This window comes from Haliaeetus albicilla, chromosome 22, assembly GCF_947461875.1.
Source record: "Haliaeetus albicilla chromosome 22, bHalAlb1.1, whole genome shotgun sequence".
Classification (NCBI taxonomy): Eukaryota; Metazoa; Chordata; class Aves; order Accipitriformes; family Accipitridae; genus Haliaeetus; species Haliaeetus albicilla.
The window spans coordinates 17,978,136-17,998,194 of NC_091504.1; the positions used below are offsets into that span (position 1 = coordinate 17,978,136).

The window sequence follows — 20,059 nt, forward strand, 5'->3', positions numbered from 1 at the left end:
TCGGGTCTCATGGTAAAAAGAAGTTGTCGGGTCTCATGGTAAAAAGAAGTTGTCGGGTCTCATGGTAAAAAGAAGTTGTCGGGTCTCATGGTAAAAAGAAGTTGTCGGGTCTCATGGTACAAAGAAGTTGTCGGGTCTCATGGTACAAAGAAGTTGTCGGATCTCATGTTACGAAGTTGTCGTTGGCTCTCATGGTACAAAGAAGTTATCGGATCTCATGGTAAAAAGAAGTTGTCGGATCTCATGGTAAAAAGAAGTTGTCGGATCTCACGGTAAAAAGAAGTTGTCGGATCTCACGGTAAAAAGAAGTTGTCGGGTCTCACGGTAAAAAGAAGTTGTCGGGTCTCATGGTAAAAAGAAGTTGTCGGGTCTCATGGTACAAAGAAGTTGTCGGGTCTCATGGTACAAAGAAGTTGTCGGGTCTCATGGTAAAAAGAAGTTGTCGCTGGCTCTCATGGTACAAAGAAGTTGTCGGGTCTCATGGTAAAAAGAAGTCGTCGGGTCTCATGGTAAAAAATAGTCGTCGGGTCTCATGGTAAAAAATAGTCGTCGGGTCTCAAGGTAAAAAATAGTCGTCGGGTCTCATGGTAAAAAATAGTCGTCAGGTCTGAGGGTAGGTTTAGTTTGGGTATTGAAGGTTTCCGTCAGTAAGTTCTGCATCTGAAAGACAAAAGGAAGCAATGTCACTCCCCATCGTGACATTCAACATAAAACTATGTTGCGGTGGTTTGACTTCTGAGAGAGAAGTCTCAAACCTGCACACAGCTCCATCTGCTCTGTGACTACAGCTGACTCGAGAAGGCGGCTTCCTCACATTTAAACTGACTGCATTTCAGTTCTATGCTAAGATTGGTGAATGGTACAGAGTATTTGGACAAAGCTCTACCTACTTTAATAGCAAATGGTAGACCTTAGGTAAATGAAATTTAGTTGAAGTTTTGCCTAGATAGCATCCTTGCTTTACTAACAATCTTACGGTCAAGCTGACTAAATCTTACCCACAAAAACAGAAGCCTTCAGAAACTTGCTGGAGAGAACTTGTAGGAGTGTAGGAAATTAACTGCTTTAAAGCTGCTCCTTCTCCCATACTATCTGGATTTTTCTTAAATCACAAGTTATCACTAGCCCTTTTCATCCATATTAATTTATTCCAAGTAACATGAGTCCTGGTGAAAAGGTACAACCTAACAATTCCATGTCAGTTGTTCCTAGCCTGTCCCTAGCTTGTTTGAGCTTTGTTACTCTCTAAAAACACACAGCCAAAGTGGCCTTTTTTGAGATTAGATTCCATCATTCAGAAAATCCTGCTTGAGACCCATTTTTTTTTTTTTAAATTGACCTTCCATGGGATAAAGCTAATTAACATCCATGGACTTGATGAAATACTAAAATTCTCAAGACTTAAGTGAATTGCTTTTCACAGCCCTCATGTCCCACTTGTGTTGCAAGCAGCATACCAAAGTGGGGTACTGCCATTGTATTTATCAATGGACATCTCTTTCACCTACATAGCCCAGTAATCTTAATGCCCTTGACTTGTGTAATGAGATGCAAGACATTTACCTTCTTAACTATACTTTTGACTGGTTTAGGGAAAAAACCAAGTTTGCCATCTGCTGGCTGGAGAAGTCACTAAAGCCAAAGGAGTATTAGAGATGCATTTTCTTCTGTTCGGTTCCTGATTTATCAGCTAGAACTGAGACACTTTTAGTGCAATAAGAATTATTTTGACATCAATATCATTAAAAAGTCTATTTTTACAACAGTAGTATTTGAAAGGCCTCAATTCAGTCCTCCTTAAATGTTCCTTGTTAAAGAGATAAATATCAAATTTTACAAGAAGAATGTGTGAACAATCAGTTTTCCCTCCATACTGTATTTTCAGAATAAAACTTTTGGTTGTCTATGTCCTAAAATACAGTTGTTGTTCTACAAGTGCAATTCCTCTTTGCCTTAAGCAAACTTTTCAGTGCAAGAATCTACTGACTATGGCAATTTACCTTAATGTGGAAACCACGTAAAGTTTTTGAAAATTGAAAGTATCTTCCAAGATTAAACTTCTCCAAATAGTGAAATGCATTCAGCTGTAATGCAAGACGATGGATTCTTTTGTTTTCTATGCCAGAATGATGTTTGCAACACTGGGCTATTAATGAACAGGATTGCCACTATTAACCTAATTCTTAAATTGTGGGTAGGTATAAAATGTAGACAATTTAGAAATAAAACTTGCATTTAGATAGTGAGCTGTCTTCTTCAGGGATTACTTCAGTTATCTATAAGAGTGAAATAGATGGTTGGGGGCGGGTTGTTTGTTTATTAAAATACTGGAGTAACTGGGACTGGCCATTTGAGAAGGTTTTATTTTTATAATAAACACTTCTGTTCAGAAGAATTCCATGGGAAATGTCAAATTTGATTTTAGATGTTGAATTTATTGCATAGTGCAGTCTTCATTGCATAATTCTAGAGCTAATTAATTTAAACCATATTATCTACTGAGAGCCCAAGTAAGGACTATGACAAGCAACAGCAGAGTTCAGCGTAAATTCGGTCAGGCAGTCAAGTTTGTATTTAGTTTTTTTATAACAAGCACCAAACTGACTTTTTTTAATATTAAAAATTGGGAAAGAGCTGTTTCATTAGCCCACTTCTCTGTATTTTTAAGCCTATACTAACAAAAAAAAACCCACAAGTAAATAAAAGAGTAGCAGGAGTTTAACATACTCTCCGGGTATTAAATTGCAAAGCATCCTCTGGAGGGTTAACAACTGTACTTAGGAGAAGGCAGATCTACATCTGAAAGAACAATATTTCAGTATTATCACCAACTTATGTTACTCTGAATAAGCAGTCAGCACTGTTCCTATGTTCTGAAATAGCTGAACATAGTATTTTATTTAAATCAATGACTCTGGCAGGTTTGTTTTTGGTTTTGTTGGGGTTTTTTTGTTGTTTTTTTTTTTTTAGGAAGATGGTGTTTCACTACAATATTACTAGCTATAGTAATATCATATATATAATATCATCATCTTCCATCTTGACTACTGAACCTCCTGTCTACCTGTTAAGATTATTTTTCAAGATAAAGCTGCCCAAGGTTTTTTTTCCTAGTTAGTTGGACTGAATTTAATAAGGCATGTTGCATCTCTCCCACTTGTTCACCACTGAACCATCAGGTCAAATTAAAATTACTTGCCCTTCAACCCCTTTGCAGTTTTATTTCAGACTTTGTTTCCTAGCATTCATTTTAAAATGGAAAAAAAAAAAAAAAAAGCCTATCAACTTTTTTTTATATTAATGCAGACTGTTTGGAAGCCATGATATAAAGCAGAGATTTCATCACACAAGCATTTTAAGACTATTTTAAATAATAGTGTCTGTGTGACCAAAAAGGAGTCCTGCAAACATCCTGTGGCCCTGTACCTTTAACATACTCATTGGATGTGATGGAGCTGTATTTCTTGCTGTCACCTGCAGCAGGCTTCCCTTCCTTGTAGGGCTGTTTACTGCCTTGGTTTCTGTACTGCTCACATAAATAGTCACCTGGAGGAGAGGATTCTTCCTTCCTTTCCCGAGTTTTCTTCTGCAAATGAGGCTCTAAATATTCCAAGAAGCTTTTTAGTTTCTTAATGTGTTTCTTCTTTTTCTTCTTTTTCTTATGTTTGCGATTGTCATTATCAAAGCGGAGTGCAGAGAAATCCAAATCATAAAGTCTGAAGGAAACATGCAAGTTAAAAATAGAAAAACAGATGTGGCACTTGATGCATATATAAAACGTTATTTATTTTACCACAGGTGATGGCTTGCAGTGTGTCAGTTATTTTGTGGTAATTTCTGCACATCTAACTTATTTTAGATGCAGCAAACTTAAGCCCTCAGATTGATGGACAAGAGGTCCTGGTTTGTACACAAATCATTAACAGGGGCTAGGTGTGGAATATGTGGAATTAAAAAAAAAATTGTTGTAACCTCATCGAGAATGGTGTGCAGATGTGATTCAAACTATGTGGTCCAGATCTAGTGTTCTAACACAATTCAGCAATATCCTTCCTATCTTCACTTGACCAACCTAATGACATGATCCCCAGCCAGATTATGCTATATAAATAACTTAGAAACAATGAAAAAAAGGCAGACATGAGAAACACCCAGAAAAGAATTAGGGAAAAAAATTGCTGATTATGCTGGAATCCTTGCTTACTTGTGATCCTTCTCTCGATGTTTATCTTTGGACTTCTTTTTCTTCTTGACCTTCTTATATTTTTTCATTCTTTGGTCATCTGTTTTTCGACATTTCTTTTCTATTTCGCTTCCGCTTCCTTCCGTGTGGCTATGTTTTCTTTTGCCATTTCTTAGTTTTTCTTTTTCATTTTCCCGGGAAGAGTCCTCAGAATTTGCATGAATTGACATACGTGGAAATGCATGCCTTTCCCGAGAATATTTTTCGGATTGCTGCTGAGGTACTGAACAATGATGTAAATTTGCTCTGTGGCTGCTAAAGTGATGTACATCTTCCTCTCTAGAGTGAGGCCATCTGCTTTTGAAATGATAATCCTTATGTGACCTGTTGTAAGTTTGACTTGATTTGTCAAAGTCTTTATCACAATGAGAGGACTTTCTCTCTCTACCATCTCTTGTTCCATGAGAGGAATAATAATCATTGTAGTATCTGCATTTTTCCCATCTCCGTGGTTCATCTTGATAGTATCTTTCTCTGCTCCAAGTTCTCTCTCCTTTGGAATGATAATACCTATTCCTGTCTTGTTCTATTCTTTCTCTGCTTCGGGATCTATAACGAGAATATTTTCCTGAGCTTTTGCCATTATTTGGACTGTTTCTTTCATTATGGGAAGATCTGTACTTGCTTTCATTGCAATAGTCCTGCTTATGATGATTTTGCTTATTTGTTTCCACACTGCGAGAGCTCCTCCTCTTGTGGGAATGGTCATCTGTTTTGCTTCTGGTTTGCTTCTCCTTCTCTTCAGTGTCTGAGTTTTCTCTTTTCTTTCGGTAGTGCTCTTTGTCAGTTTTTTTAGAGTCATATATTTTTTTCTTATATTTTTTCCTATGTTTATCTTCTTCACATTTTTTGTTACCCAGTCCCTCATTTTCTCTAGAAAATTGGCTTTCCAAAACTTTATCCAGCTTTGTAATAGAAGAGTCATTAACAGGTGGTACCTCTACATAGTTATTAGAAATGTCCTTTGTATCTTGGCATTTATCTGTAATATCTAGAGATGCAAGTTTTTTAGAGCTACATTCAATGTCAGACTTTATAGAGGAAGTTTGCCCTAATTTCTCTTCGCTCTCAGGAGACCCTTTGATGTACAAAGAATTTTCTTTTGAAATCAGTTCAGGTTCTTTTGATCTTCTTAGTTTGTCTTTGTCTCTACTGTCTTCAGACTCACACTGCCCAAGGAATTCATCTTCAGCGTCGAAGGATTTTTTCCTGACCTTGTGCTGACCATTAATATTGGGATGTACATTATCAGCTTTTGCTATAATACTTTCAGCAACTTCTTCTTTGGTAGAAATGGTTTCAGAATCTGACTGAGTAAAAAGATTCTCAACCTCACAGCTAAAGTTGGAAGGAACCTTCCTGGATTCTTCATAGGCAAACAGAGCTTCCATCACTACAGTTTCCATAAAAGCATCATTCTCAGAAGAATTCTGAAGTCCAGGGATACTGCACAAAATAAAAACACATTTTTCACTTGAAAAAGTCCGTATAAAAGATGAATGTTAGGAGTGAAATCCCCTTAAGTAAAAAAATTGGTGGCTAGTGGAAAGACGTTCCCTTTAGAAATCTATTCTTAAACTTTCCTCAGCTCCCAGAGAAGATGTTTTTCTTCTCTTGATTCTGCAAGTACTGCATTAAAAAACACAGCACCCAACACATCTGTCATCCTCCACTTGCTGCTCTGAATCATATCAATAGCCAAAACCACTACATTTGCTCTCCCCCCACAAGAAAAAAGTAAACACATGGATCTCCCTCTCTCCCCCAAATGGGAGAGCAGATGGTGGCAATTTACATTCACACATCCTAGAATGGAAAAAAGGGGAAAGAGGAACAGAAAAAGTACTCCAAACAATGGAAAAAATGGAAAACCGTTCTATGAAGAAATAGAAGTTTTCCAAGAGGCATCTAACTGTATTTAATATCAGATTAATATATGCTCAGTGCTGATGTTTGTAACACTAGATGTACAGCATGGAATTCTCTGTACTGATTTAAATCTTTCTATTAAATAGTATTAGTAGACAGGTAAAACAATGATACATTTGTATGAATTCTTGTTTTAATCAGAGTGTACTCATTTTACCTTATTTCCTCTGCCAAGCTGTTCAACTGGCTGTATGTGAGAGATTCTAAGATTATGTCTTGAGGAACCGGCGACAAAGCTATAGGCATCTACAATTAAAACGCAGAAGTTAACAGACAGAAAAAATACTATATTTAGTAGAAAACTACTGTTTGCAAAATTTTACATAGATGTTGAACAAGATCACTTTGAGTTATATGCACTATCCCCATTTTACACACCACCGCACTCACCCCCCCAAATATATTTATGAAACTTATGTAGTATTATCTCAGCTGAACTTTTGTGAAGTTGACATGTTCTCGTATGTCAGCTCAGCTCTGCAATTTCTAATGGGATAACAGCACAAGATGTTATGATGAAATTTGTGCTGTGTGTTCTCTTGGTATTTCACATGAATTAGGAACATTATAATGCTCCTGAGTACTTAATACATCATAGGTGAGAAGTTCTAGATGGAACAAATATAACTCACTGTTTCAAGCAATCCATTTGTTTTAGAAAAGAAAATCTCAGAAGGTTTAACAGGTTGGACTTGGCAAGTGGAATCATCAAGTTTCAGTCCATTTTCTTTAGATTCATTATCTAAACTAATAGCACCATTTAGTGAATCATTTTTTGGCAGCTCATGCTGGGATCTTTCTTCTTCAGCATTCTGACAGGAAGAATGGGAATTCTGCAATGTACGGACCACCTTTCCAATCAAAATTCCGTTAGAAGATATTATGTTGCAATTCCTTTTAAACAAGCCCTTCGACTCCTCAGATTTTCCTGAAGATTCTGCACCGTAAGGGACCACGTTATCAGAGCTGAGTTTAGGATTTCCATTCACTGCTGGCTCAACAAAAATTTCATCAGGAACCTCCTGTTTGGAAACGTTAGTAGCAACTGACATTGTAGATGCATTTGAGGTAGACTCTGCTGCAGAAGAATTTGTAATTGTGGATGAAGGAACAGGCTTGCTTAGATCCTCATCCTCCGCAGCACTGCTAAGACAGTCAGGTTGTGACACAGTCTGACGTGCAGGCAATTTGTTATGAATACTGATAGTGATCTTCTGGTTTTTTGATGAATCCGTATTTGAAGGCCTGGTAATTGCCCAGTTTTGAACACAAGCTGTTGGTGGAGCTGAAGATGGCCTTTTTAGGGTGACACCAACAGTATTTGGATCCTCTTTTAGGGGTCCATTTCCATTTAAACGACTTGAATTCTGTATTTAAAAAGAAAAGATTGGAAGATGGATATGTGCAAACACACCAGCATTTAAAGTTTTAAAACATGAAATTCTCCTACTAAACACCTAAGAAGAAGAAACACCCCCCTTCAAATACAAATGTTAAGTCCAACAAGTGCGTTTAATTCCTGGTTTTGGTTTACTGCATATTGGTATCAAATGAGCATCATTTTTGAAACCCACCCAAACAACTTAACACTGACTAAAGCTATCCCCAAATATATTTATTTTCCCCTTTAAACATTCCCTGAAAACACCGGAATAATTGTTCTGGTACTCAGGAACAACACAATTTGTTTTCACTGTCTCAGCTAAAGTGACACTGATAGGGGAAAAAAAATAAAATATTTATTTATTTATTTAAGCATTAATACACTACTTAAATCCAGAGCATAGCTCTCAGTGCTTTAGAAAGCTGAGTTGGAAGTATAAAGTAATGAAGCAGCAAGGCTGCACAATTTAGGATTAGCCACTGTTTGAATAATTGTGGCTGTAGCATGAGGGCTGTGAAGAAAGCCACAGTGTCAGAGGGAAAATAAAACTCAGGTGCTAAAAACAACAACACCCCCCCCCCCCCCAAACCCAAAACCCACTATTGATTTGGTGCCATTATCTGTCCCCCTCAAATTACCTTAATCATATGAGGAGGAAGTCGTGGTCCCATAAATCCAGCCTGCTTATTATTAGCCCCCCGCTGACCAAGGAATGAACGGGGATAAGACGGTGCTGGCAAGTAAAAAGCACGTTCTCCAAGCGTCAAATCATAGCGCCTTGGGAAAAAAGCAGTGATCTTAGTTTAGAGTTTTTCTTTCAGCCTATTCTTGGATTAAACCCCATCCTATAATTTTATAGAAGCAGTTTATATGACACAGAAGACATATACAGAAGACTTAACCAACACTACAAACTGAAAATTAGATAATGGTCTTCCTACAATGACTATCCTTTTCAGAGCAATAACTTATCCTTACACCATCTATGGCCTTAATTTCTCCTCTTTTCTAAATTAGCCAGCTACAGAAAGCAGATGTATAGTAATGTACACAAGTGCAGCAGTTGAAGCTGCTGCAAGCAATGGAAGACAATAAATGACATGGGGAATTTTAGGTCAGACAGAACTGAATTACACAAATGGTAGTCTTTTCCTAGGACAGAAGCAAAAACACTTAAAAAGAAGAAAAATATCAGTAACAGGAAAGTAAATATATTCTGAACACATTTAATATTTGTTATTACCTGATATAAAAAAGTACATAAGCCTGCTGATTGAGAACTGTTTTGATATCAGAAAGCTCTACTGAGGCATCATTCATTCGATACCAAAGTCCATTACCGGCCTGTAAATAAAGACAATGGTATCTTTATATGAATTGCATGTTTTCCAAATGACATCACAGATAGAACAATACAGAACAAAACATACCAAAACAAATCAAACAAAACATATAATGCAACCTTTTCCCCTAAAAACAGTGGTTACCAGTAACATTTTAATTTCTTTGTCAGCACAGATTTTACCCTGTTAGAAAGCAAGCCGGTATCTACCTTTATGAAGCAGAGATAGTGTCCTGCGTTACAGTTGAAACCACTATGTACAAGAACTGCATATAAAGCATAGATGAGTGGTTCTCCAATTGATTGGGACATATACGCTCGAAGATCCAAATATTCAGGATATTTTACATCCTAAACAGAGACCAAGAAGATTCAAAAATTATCCTGCAATACTTCATGGAATCGCCTGAGAAAAATGCTTCTAAAAACACAGACTAGGATTATATTAATATATTTTTTGATTCATTTAAAAATACCTATTCTCATAAACGACATTTAATATTTTAAGTTGCAGAGAACTGTTTTGTACTGAATTAGCTCTTTAAGAGTAAGGTATATTCTTACAGTTACACAGGAACTTCATCATTATTAAAAAAAGAAAGAAGAAACCATAGTTGTTACATTGACTTTTCTTGGACTATAGTGATTAGTCTACAGTTATTGCCTGCAGACGTTAACAACTTTTAAATGAGTATTCATCTTTGGGAAATCTCCCATTCTAAGAAGATAAAGTAGCATTACAGCTGTAAATATACCTTGTTGATCTTTCCACCTGTAAAATTTGCAAATCTCTTCAGTGATATTGTGAGAACATTGGAAGAACGATGTATTGTATACCTCTTTGATGCAGGAACCATCTTTTTACACCTTAAAACCAAGCACAGACAAATGCTTAACAGCATATTCTTCCCCCCCCAAAAGTCAAACAAGTTTTCATCCCTCTGACATGCTTATGCTATTTGAATGATATTTACTTGCATAATATGTTTTTTCTTTTCATAAATCCATACACTGCATTTCAGGTTTGTTAATAGAGAGAAGATAGCAGGATATAAGAGGACAGCTCTACAGAACAAAGGATTTAGAACATTATCTTTTGATAGCCAAACAAATGTCTGAACATGTATCTTTGCTATGCCAAAAGGGTAAGGCTTCCCAACAACTCCGCGCAAAACAGGACCAGGAATCTCTCCTAAAGGCAAGGTACCATTTCTTGTAACACCAAAGTGGCTAATTTAAATGTGTCCTGGATACATTCTTTCAATTTTCTGCAGGAATGCCAATATTAAGTGGAACAAGAGAATCTCAGTCCTCAGGACTAGAAACCGCGAGTAATTTCCAAAATGGATCATATTTCAACGTAAAAAATTCACTAGAAGGAAACAGGCATTCTGCAGGAGGGAGACACTGGACAGTAATAAGTCTGTGTATACTGAGGTTGCCTGGAAAGACACTGAAACCATCTACAGTCTTCCCCCCAAAAATTGTTAATTGTAAGTTTGTTGCATTGCGCACTCAAAGGTAGGCCATACAGAGCAAGCCCTGAAATTCAACCACTAGCACAGAGAAGGACTGATACGTGTCAGTTTACATCATCAAGAATAACACTGTTGATAGTTAACAAATAGAAAGAATTAAATAGCCTCTTTTCAAATTCTGATGTCAAAATACAAGGCAGATAATTCCAAACTGATGGAGAATGCCTATGAACAAAAAAAGAGACCCACCCAGAATAAGAAAAAAAAAAAAAAAAATTATAAAGTTCTATGAAACTTGTAATTAGATACAAAGTTTTGAGGCAGTATTCTTTGTTAGAAAAATTCATGGTAGAGAAGAAAAGGAAAACTTCAATTAGGAAAAACTTAAAAGTAATAGAATAGTTTACCAGCAATGGAAAAGATACTGTACATATGCTAAACCTTTCTTTTTAAACTCGCAAAAAGACTGAAACTTCTGGGTTTATTTGTGACTAAACCAATCACACCCCACATTAATGAAGGATCATGCAATTCAGATGTGAAGTGCTTATTACAATTATCTTATTCTTCCTCAGCCAGAATCTGTAAACTATGAGAATTCTTCACACATATCATGTTGTTTGCTAGGATCCACAGATTAAAACGAACCTGGGATTAAATTGTTGTAATAGTCTATTGGATGCTCTTTATTCAACATCTGCGTTCAAATGTACTAATTAACTTATAGACTTCTGACAACAAAAAGCAGGTATTGCATTTTTCATTTAGAAGGATCAGACAGGAATGTTACAGAACCAAGCCTGGCGGTCTTTGCTTTTCTGTGTTTATGTTTGAATAACAACTTGTTTTGCTAAAATATCTTATACAAATGTTCAATGCTCTTACATACATAGAAACATTTTACATATTGATCAGCATGTAGGACATCTTAACTCCACATGCTTTCACTAAGCGTAGGTTAGGTTTAGGGTGGCTCGTTTCAGACAACAGTAGTCTGCAGGTTTTACAATTCAAGAACTGTGCAAGACGACGTTGTTCGACGAGCCAGCAGAGGTTGCTAATGTTAAATATCACCGAGTCTGTTCACATTCACTAAGACCCAATCTGACTTTGTTTCACAGTGAACACTAGGACCTTTGGGAAGCTGATGTTGCCTCCCACCCCAAATCGTTGTCTGTAGCTCTGTGCTTCAGCTCACCACTACTTATCGGACATGCCTTTTAACTTCTGGCCATATGAATATTTCAGTGTGCAAGTTCACACTTACGAAGACTGACAAACCCCAGTGTAGACAATACTAGGAATAAGAGTCTAATGTGAGCTAATGGCCACAATTCTTATATTTCCAAATTTTCAAACAGAAACACAGAAATGAGCCACTTAGAAACAAACATATTATCTTCCAAGCTTTGAATTATTTCAGTGTATTAGTTGTATAAACAAAACTAAATGAAAGAACAACAGAGAGCTGTGTCTCATCTTATTTCTAAACAAAGTCAAAAGATATCTTATGCTTCAAGTCATGCAATACGTTAAATGTGTATCTTGTATTAAGACGTAATTAGTAATAATCTTACTTGCTACACTTATAGCTATTTTCACCGTCCAGTTGTTCTGGTTTCACAAATTGTTCTAGAGCTCTGGTGACAGATGTAACTGCCTGGATGAGTAAGAAAGTAGAGCAGTAAGTCACTGGAAATGCAAAATTTCAAACACTTACTAGTAGTTTATGAGAGAACCTTGCTAGTTCATACTTAAGTGACCTACTGTGAACCAGCAAACACTGTGAAGGAGGCAGAAACAGAGTACGCTGAGCATTTACTCATTTGAAAATGATTCTACTTCGAAATAAATAAATTTTGCAATGCCACGGAGAGCATCTGTGGTATGCTTTGGCATCAACAGTGAGAACAATCAAATCCATCAGTCTAACAATAAATGTATATCAAAGTAGAATAATCGGAAGTATGAAAGTATCATTGTTGGTGTAGATATAATTATTATTTTTCCAGCTTAAATCCAATGCAAATATGGAGACCATTTACATGGCTTTCACAGAAGAACAAAGTCCAATCCACTCCCATCTACCACCAAGCTCTTTTGCCTTAACAGTATATGTTTTTAAGTAAAATGACTTTATTTTAGAAAGCTCTACAAGTCTTTACACATCTTGACCCATATTAACAAAACATCTTACCTTTATATCCAAAGTAATATCGAGGAATGGCTCGTACGTATCCGACACTGCTTTGCAGTTCAAGCACTTTACTGGAATCAAAAATACAAATGCTTAAAAATATGTGAAAGAGACTAACTGTGCAAATTTAAATCATTAATACGTATTACTTCAGTGAAACTACAAACTCCTTTACTACAGACAGACAAAAAGACACAGACCACTTCAAAGGACAGTAAGATTTTTAAAAAGTACCTCGGGATCTTAGATATCCTCCAAATATTTGATAAATAAGTGTGGTGGCTTGAGAAGATCTGTCCAATCTGGAAATAAATTAATATCAGACCTCAGAAGAAGATTTAAGGCACGGAGATTTTCTTTTTATGAAAACCAAGGACATAGATTTTAATTTATGATAGTAAATAAAGGAATAAGAGGGGCTAGAGAACATTTAAAGTGAATTTGTTTATGCTTACTTGGTGCTTCCATTCAAGCAAGCTTTCTGCAGAGCATCAACAGTGAAGCATAAGAATTCGTGTGCGTCCTCTTGACTGCCAAAATGGAAATGTTTTCCTATTCCTAATAAATAAGAAGGTTATTGTATTTATCTCATAAAATGAAAGAAAACTCATATTTCTAAAATCTCTCTTCTTTAAAGAATCAAAATAATTTATATGCATCAAATAATTCTTTGAGAAATAAAAAAAATCTAAAAAACTCCCAAAACATCTAAAATTACTTACTTTTAAGGCCATTGATAACAGATGTAGGTTTGATGGCATTATTAGAGCAACACAGGACCTGGTTAATGTGAGTTTCCATAGTGCACATCATACAGAATCCTTCTTCATGACCTGAAGAGTGAAAGAAGAAAGCATCCCAGTCTAGTCAAATATACATTGCTACAAAAAACCATAAAAAAATAATAATCTTTAAATTATAGGTACAATGTCCACTCTCCATGCTACATCTTCTTCTCCTAAGGTGTCAATATCCCAACAGTTTTGTGACATTTTATTACGCAGAACTATATAGAATAAAAATGTCAATTAAGTCTGAATTAAAGTCCGTTTTCTGATGAGAAATCTAAGTAACTATTGCAATGTCTTTTTTTTTTTTGCAGGCTGACAGGAATGTGAACTCCACAGACTGCAGAATATATGAGGAAACAATATTGACATTGATTATACAGCACTAAGAGAGAATGTGTGTTATTTTCAGCACACTGCTGTTAGGTGAGCTTCATGACACAGAGCTAAGAATCCTCCGGGAGAAAGGAAAGAGTAAAGTCATGTACGTATTAGTATTTCTGCCCTCCTTTTTTTCAACAGGATTGTTAACTGAAATAATTTTAATATATGGTAAGAAAACACAGTTAAATTTCTAGGAATAAATACTAAGATACCAGACTAGAAAGCACACAGGTGCCTTTGTAAAAATACATGTATATGGATATGAAAAGAGGCTCCTAGGCTTAAATAAATTCAAGTATAAAAATGAAATTTAAACAACACAAATTCAAGGGTTTGAAAGATACAGAATTTTATTTAGAATAAAATCAGTCTAAATTGTAACACAGTCCCACACAAATTTCTATTTGAGTTCATAAGAGATTAGCTTATAGTGCTTTCTAGGGTGTTGGGTTTTTTTTTTATTAATGGGTCAACAGTAAACATATCATTTATTGCAGTATTAGTGCATTACAGTATAGAGGCTGTGAAGACTAAGAATCTACAATGCCAACGTCCTGAATTTTATCACCTTTCTACCAGCAGGAAACCCAAATGCCAAATGTTCATCAAATGCGTTACTTTACAATGCACTTCATTATTCACATGAAGCAAGAAATGATCTTTTTTTGAAGTTTTACCATGGTGCATTAAATGAACAAATGCACTTTATATGCTATTCTGAGCCTCCTGTTAATATAATCATAGAATCATTTAGGCTGGAAAAGACCTTTAAGATCATGTTCAAAGCCAGCTTCTACAGAGAAAATAGAACAAATACGGGTTTTCTTCACAGAATCACTATTGTTCTTTCACCTTTAGTGCTGTCCAACAGATTTATAATAATGTTAGAAAGTACTCACATGACTGGGTGTGTTCAAGAGAAAGCATGTAATTGGCGAGAGGAGGCGTGTAGGTCAAACATTGTAGAGTAGAATTAAGGAAGCATGTGTTGCCGAGATTCTGCAGTCCAACTCCAACACTTTGTGTTTGTTGCCAGTCCATACAAATTTTCTCAGGTGGAAAGAGAATCCTTTGTGGTGGGGCAATTCCGTCATTAACAACTGCAAGTAAATTATATTTTAAAAGAAATGTATTGTTTTTGTTCTAAAAAGGATATTTAAAAAGTAGCATTCTGCAGGAGCACCCAGAAGAACCAACTATACTCCAAAACACAAAAACATTACGATGCGCAGCTTTAACACTGCCACTCAAATTTGCTGGTCAACGCACTGTTTTGGACGATAGTTTATTCATCTGTTTTAGTTCTTCTAATACAAGACAAACTACCGGTCTGATTTTAGTAACTTTTGCCAGGTTTCTTTCCATCTATAGTCTTTAATCTGATTATTAATTCAGTTGTTGTTTTTTTCCTAATTGTAACTTAAAACCACAAACTCACACTTGTATGGTAATAAATATAAGTACTAAGACAGAAAAATAAGCAAGTAGCTGGCACAAAAGGTAACCCTACAGATATCAGATGTCTTCCTAAGCAGTGTTTTCATTCAAAGGCTGGTGAATAATGGAAACCGTGAATAGCAATGGTAAAATGTACTTTTCTCTGCATAACAGAGAAGACCTGGGTAAGCCTGTGTATTACAAAAAGCTTCCCATAATGGACTGTAAATAGATCAAAACTAAGTTACAAATAGTTTGTAAATAGATAAAACTATTTCAACGCCAGTCCCTTCAGTTGCCTTAGGGGGTTCACAAAGTTGAAGTCTATACCACTGAAGTCTTTACTCGTCATAGTCCCATTTTTAGCAGCGCAACAAATAAGAACCGCATTTTCTACTTTGGTTTTTAAGAAAAAGAGGGGAGGACAAAAGACACACTTACCTAGATCTCTTTGGGCAAAAGGCTTTGATTTTTGAGATGATCTACAATAAATAGCACCTCCAGGTCCTTTGTCCACAGAGACTTTGTTTGGATCTTCTGCAGGTGGTACCCGGCCCAAATTTGCAGTGCGTGACGTCATTTTTTTAGTACGGGGTTTCTTAGATTTGTCAGACCGCCTTGAAGATGACTTTTTAGATTTTGAAGATTTTGGCTTGTTAACTATGGTCATTGTTCATATCTGTAACAGAAGCAAAAGTTCTGGTTGACATAAGAACGTCAAGAAGCATTCCAGAAAGAAAAGGAGAAATGCTGTCATTTAGTCTCAAATAACTTGAAGAGCTAAATAGCTGATAAGAATGATAAAAACAAGCAAGCAAGCAAACAAACAAAACCCCTACCCAAACCTAAACTTACAAAGCAGAATTTTCCATCAAAACTGTATCAATATTCCTTTTAACTTCTGGTGACTGATGAGATTTCTTACGCTTTCATGGATTTTAATCCATTACAGTTACGAAGACCTTTTTTTTTTAAAAAAAAAAAAAAAGGAGTTGTGAGCAGTAGCACCTTCAAGTGCTGGCCTGTTGTGATCCAGGAGGAGCTGTTCGGCCCATCTTTTCACTCCTAGGAACCACACACTCCTGGGAACTCTGAGACACAGAGGATGGGACATAGCTCTGAGAAATCTTGGGAAAGGAGAGCAACACCTGTAAGTTTATTTCTGCCTGGGTTTCATCTGCCCCTCCAAGAAATATTTGTTTGGATACAATTTTGGCAGCAGTACTTGTAGTATTTTGCACCTATCACATTTAGTATCAATCAAAGAGTTGAACCAAAAAGCATCTTTTTCAGTTCTACTTAGGTAAAGTTGTAGATTTTTGCGTGGCAAAACAACAGGGGAATTTAAGCTATAAAAAGGAAATGCTGAATGTAAAAGAAAGCAAAACAAACCCTTAGCCCCCAAGGACAAAGGCAATAACTAATATTAAGTCCTTTTTAAAATGCTGATTAGGTTGCAAGATGATACCTCTTTAATTATGTGTAATTGTGTGTGCGTAGTAAGCTGCTGAGTAATTACATGATCAATTGTCAATTTCTATACGTAAATTTTTGCTACTATCTTACTATAGCACATAGGGCACTTTTAAGTTTAGGGAAACTATAAACTTCACTGAGGTTTTAAAGCATAGGCTGCTTTGTTATACTGAAATAACTGGGAGAACAAAGCATAAAGCAGTTTCAGATTTATGGCACAACTTGATTGCTACTGATAAAACTTAAGGTAGATTAAACAAAGCACAGTAAATTAGAGAACTTCTAGTCCCACAAAAGACAAATTACGTGCAAAGCCTTTAATTAGATCTTTTTCCCTTCAAATTTTCAATTTAAAATCCACTCTGTACACATTTTCCATTTCTGAGAAGATAATACACAAAAGTAGAAAAATCCCTCTCATTTTACTGAGAAATGAAGACATCTTTGTCCATTTGGAAGGCTAACGTGTCAGTTGTTGGGCTCAATAATTTTCAGATAAGATCCAGTCTTCAAATTGCAGATACCAGTGGCATCTCCTTTTCCAACTGAAAGTTTTTCAACAATGTATTTAAAACGTATTTGTGGGACAAAAACCAGAATCAAGTCTGCAGTGAAAGGCAAACAGAAGAATATTATCACAAAAAAAGCTTGAGCGTTGTTGACCAAGGAGGTAAGCCTCACGTATTTTTTAGTTTATTTTTGACAACTGAGTGATACATTACCAGATATCAAGCACTATACAACAGCAAATATCAACGCTGGTAAGAATAAATCAGATCCACTTCCTCAAAATACGTCAACATAACTCTTAATTTGGACATAACATCTCTTTGACAAAGAAGCACAAAACTATGATCACTGCTATTCTTTCCTCTCCCATTGTTCAACTTACATACAGATTCTGTTCCTATACTGCTGCTGAACATAAATTTACGCTGTCACGTGTCTCGAGTGTTATTTCCCTGCGTGGATGTCACAATAGACTTTTTCCAGTATTTGGAGTTTTACATCAGCGTTATTTAGATTTTTTTCAGCAGTCTCATCACAAAACACATCAGTTATGACTTGGCTCGAAATATTTATATTTGGTCTCTGCTTTGCATACAATAAATCACAGCTCAAGAAGGTTTTATACAAGATCCCATTCACAAAACTGCATTTAACCAGGGAGTAGCGATTATGCACATATCTCATTACAAAACAAACATTTTCGGTGGTGATCGTAAAAGGATAACACGCACGCAGAAAAACACCTAGGTAGAAGTAAGGAGCAATAGAAAACTACTATAGCGTAGATAGGAAGACCAGGCACGCTCACGTCTCTAAATTACAAACTCCGCTTCCACACCACAACGCTACCGTAAGCGAAAATAAAAAAAAGGGGGGGGGGAGGAAAGGAAATGAAGAAACACCCCAAACACACACACACACGCCCGGCTAGTTTTACTTTCATTAAAAAATAATCCAGCCACCAAGCCGGGAAACGCGAACTTAATTATCGCTTTACCCTTAATTGGAGGCCAATTACGTACGTGAGGCACGGAACAACTTTAAATACTCTTTGCCCCGGCAGCGGGGAGGCCGGCAGAGAGTTGCCCGGCGGTGCCGGGGCCGTCTGAGCCCGGGGCGGCCGCTCGCTCCGCCGGACCCCGGCCCATCTCACAGCCCTCCCGCTCCGCACGGAACCCACCGTCCGGCTCCGGCGCCCCTTTTGTTACCAGCGCTGAGCCGGAGCCACCGACCCGCTCGCCCCCGGCTCTGCCTTTCGGAAGGGGCTTCGGTTCCCGAGGACGTCCGGACGCCTCAGGGTGAGCGGCAGCTTTCGCGGCCGGGCACGCCGCGCCTGCACGCAACATGTCCGCGCCGGGGAGCGGCCGGGAGCCCAAACGCGCACAAAACAAAACCGACCCCGCCGCGCAGGCGAGGCTGGGGCGGGGAGGAGGAGGAGGAGGAGGAGGAGGGAGGGGGGGTGCCGGGAAGCGGCTCCGAGGCCGGCTCCGCTTCTCCTCGCCTCGCCCTTCTCCCTCCAACTCTCGCCCCACCGCGCACCTCGGCCCCGCCGCTCCCTGCCCGGCTGGGGGCAGGCCCAGCGGCGTGCCGCGCCGCCTCAGCGCCCGCCCTCCCCGCCCCCTCTTTACCTTTCCGGGCCCGAGCCCGAGCCCGCACCTCACCGGCCGGCCGGAGGCAGGACCGCGGCAGGCATCGCCCAACGGCGACTCCGTGCCCATGGCAACGCGCCGGGGGGGGGGGGGGAGGCAGGCGGGGGGGGGGGGGGGGCGCGGGAAGGGGTGACGAATCGAACCCGGACCCTCCGAGCGGGAGGGCGGCAGGCCCCGCGGGGAGCCGCCGCCTCGCCGGGCGGGGAAAACAACGCCGCTCACGGGACTCGGGGCGAAAGGGATCCCCGTCCGCCCTCCCGCCGGCACCGGGACGCGGGGAAGCGAACGCCGACTCCCCGCGCCGGCAGGAGGGAGCAGGGAGGGAGAGGCGGGCGGGCGCCGGCGGGACCCCGGCGCTTAACGGAGGAGGAGGAGGAGGGCGCGGAGCGGAGGCATCGCGCCGGGCGCCGCCGACGCCGGGAGGGGGGCCGGTCCCGCCGGCCCAGGGGGTGGCGGCGGGGCTGGGTCCCTCCGCCGCGTGCTGGGGACGGCGCCCCGCCCCGCCCGGGGAGGGGGGGGTGGGGGTCCCACCCCCTCCGGCTGCCCGCCAGCCAGGAGGGCAGCGGCCGAGCGCCCGGCCGGCGCCCCGGCGGGGTGGGCTGGGCTGGGCTGGGCTGAGCCGGCTGCTCCCGCCGGTCGCTTTTTCCCTTCCCTTTCCCGGGCCGGCCCCTCCCCCCCGGCCCATTGATTTCCAGGCAGGGAGACGCACGCGGCGCTGCCGGGCTTTGCCAGGCCGCCGCCAGGCCCGACGCTTCCCCCCCCCCCTCCCCCCCGGCCCCATTACCTGGCTCGGCCCCGCTTGACTCGGCGCTGCCGGGTCCCCCCCTCGCCGCAGCCCCCGCCTCAGCCCGGCCCGCTCCGCCTACTGTTACAGCCCGTCGGGGAACAATGACGTCCCTCCGCCGGCCTCTAGCATCCGGGGCCCGGCGCCGGCCGGGCAAGCGGGCGGGGGGAGGAAAGGAGGCGGCGGCGGCGGCGGCGGGGGGGGGGGGGGGGGGAGGGAGAGAGAGAGAGAGAGAGAAGCGAGCTCCTCCGGGTCACACGGGGACCAGCACCGCCCCTGTGCCGCTGCCGAGAGCCGCTAGAGGGGGCTCGGCGACCACCCCCTCACCCCATCCCGGTCAGGGCGAGGGGGCCGAGGAGGACGCCGCGACGAAGGGGCTCCCGCGGGGCGAAGGGGGCGGCGCGGGCCCGGGCGATGCGGGGAGCCGCGGCCCCGCGCGGAGGTAAGGGGTCCCCGCC

General features: G+C 40.1%; 1 protein-coding gene across 5 annotated transcripts; it reads right to left on the reverse strand.

The window, feature by feature from the left end:
- Positions 1-475: 475 nt before the first annotated feature.
- USP42 (ubiquitin specific peptidase 42) lies at positions 476-19,797 on the reverse strand. 5 transcript variants are annotated; one of them, XM_069810136.1, is made up of 17 exons: positions 19,602-19,797; positions 15,624-15,861; positions 14,645-14,845; positions 13,296-13,406; positions 13,029-13,131; positions 12,808-12,875; positions 12,574-12,644; positions 11,954-12,036; positions 9,654-9,765; positions 9,109-9,249; positions 8,800-8,900; positions 8,195-8,333; positions 6,805-7,539; positions 6,330-6,418; positions 4,205-5,689; positions 3,547-3,716; positions 476-660 (listed from the first exon to the last, which is right to left on the reverse strand). In XM_069810136.1, exons 2-17 carry the CDS (start codon positions 15,850-15,852, stop codon positions 620-622), a joined length of 3,879 nt encoding a protein of 1,292 aa, XP_069666237.1. In that variant the 5' UTR covers positions 15,853-15,861; positions 19,602-19,797; the 3' UTR covers positions 476-619. The 5 variants fall into 5 exon arrangements, with proteins under 5 accessions (XP_069666237.1, XP_069666241.1, XP_069666240.1 ...); XM_069810140.1 differs by lacking the exon at positions 19,602-19,797 and adding an exon at positions 18,797-18,896; XM_069810139.1 differs by lacking the exon at positions 19,602-19,797 and adding an exon at positions 18,377-18,731.
- Between the last annotated feature and the right edge of the window lie 262 nt (positions 19,798-20,059).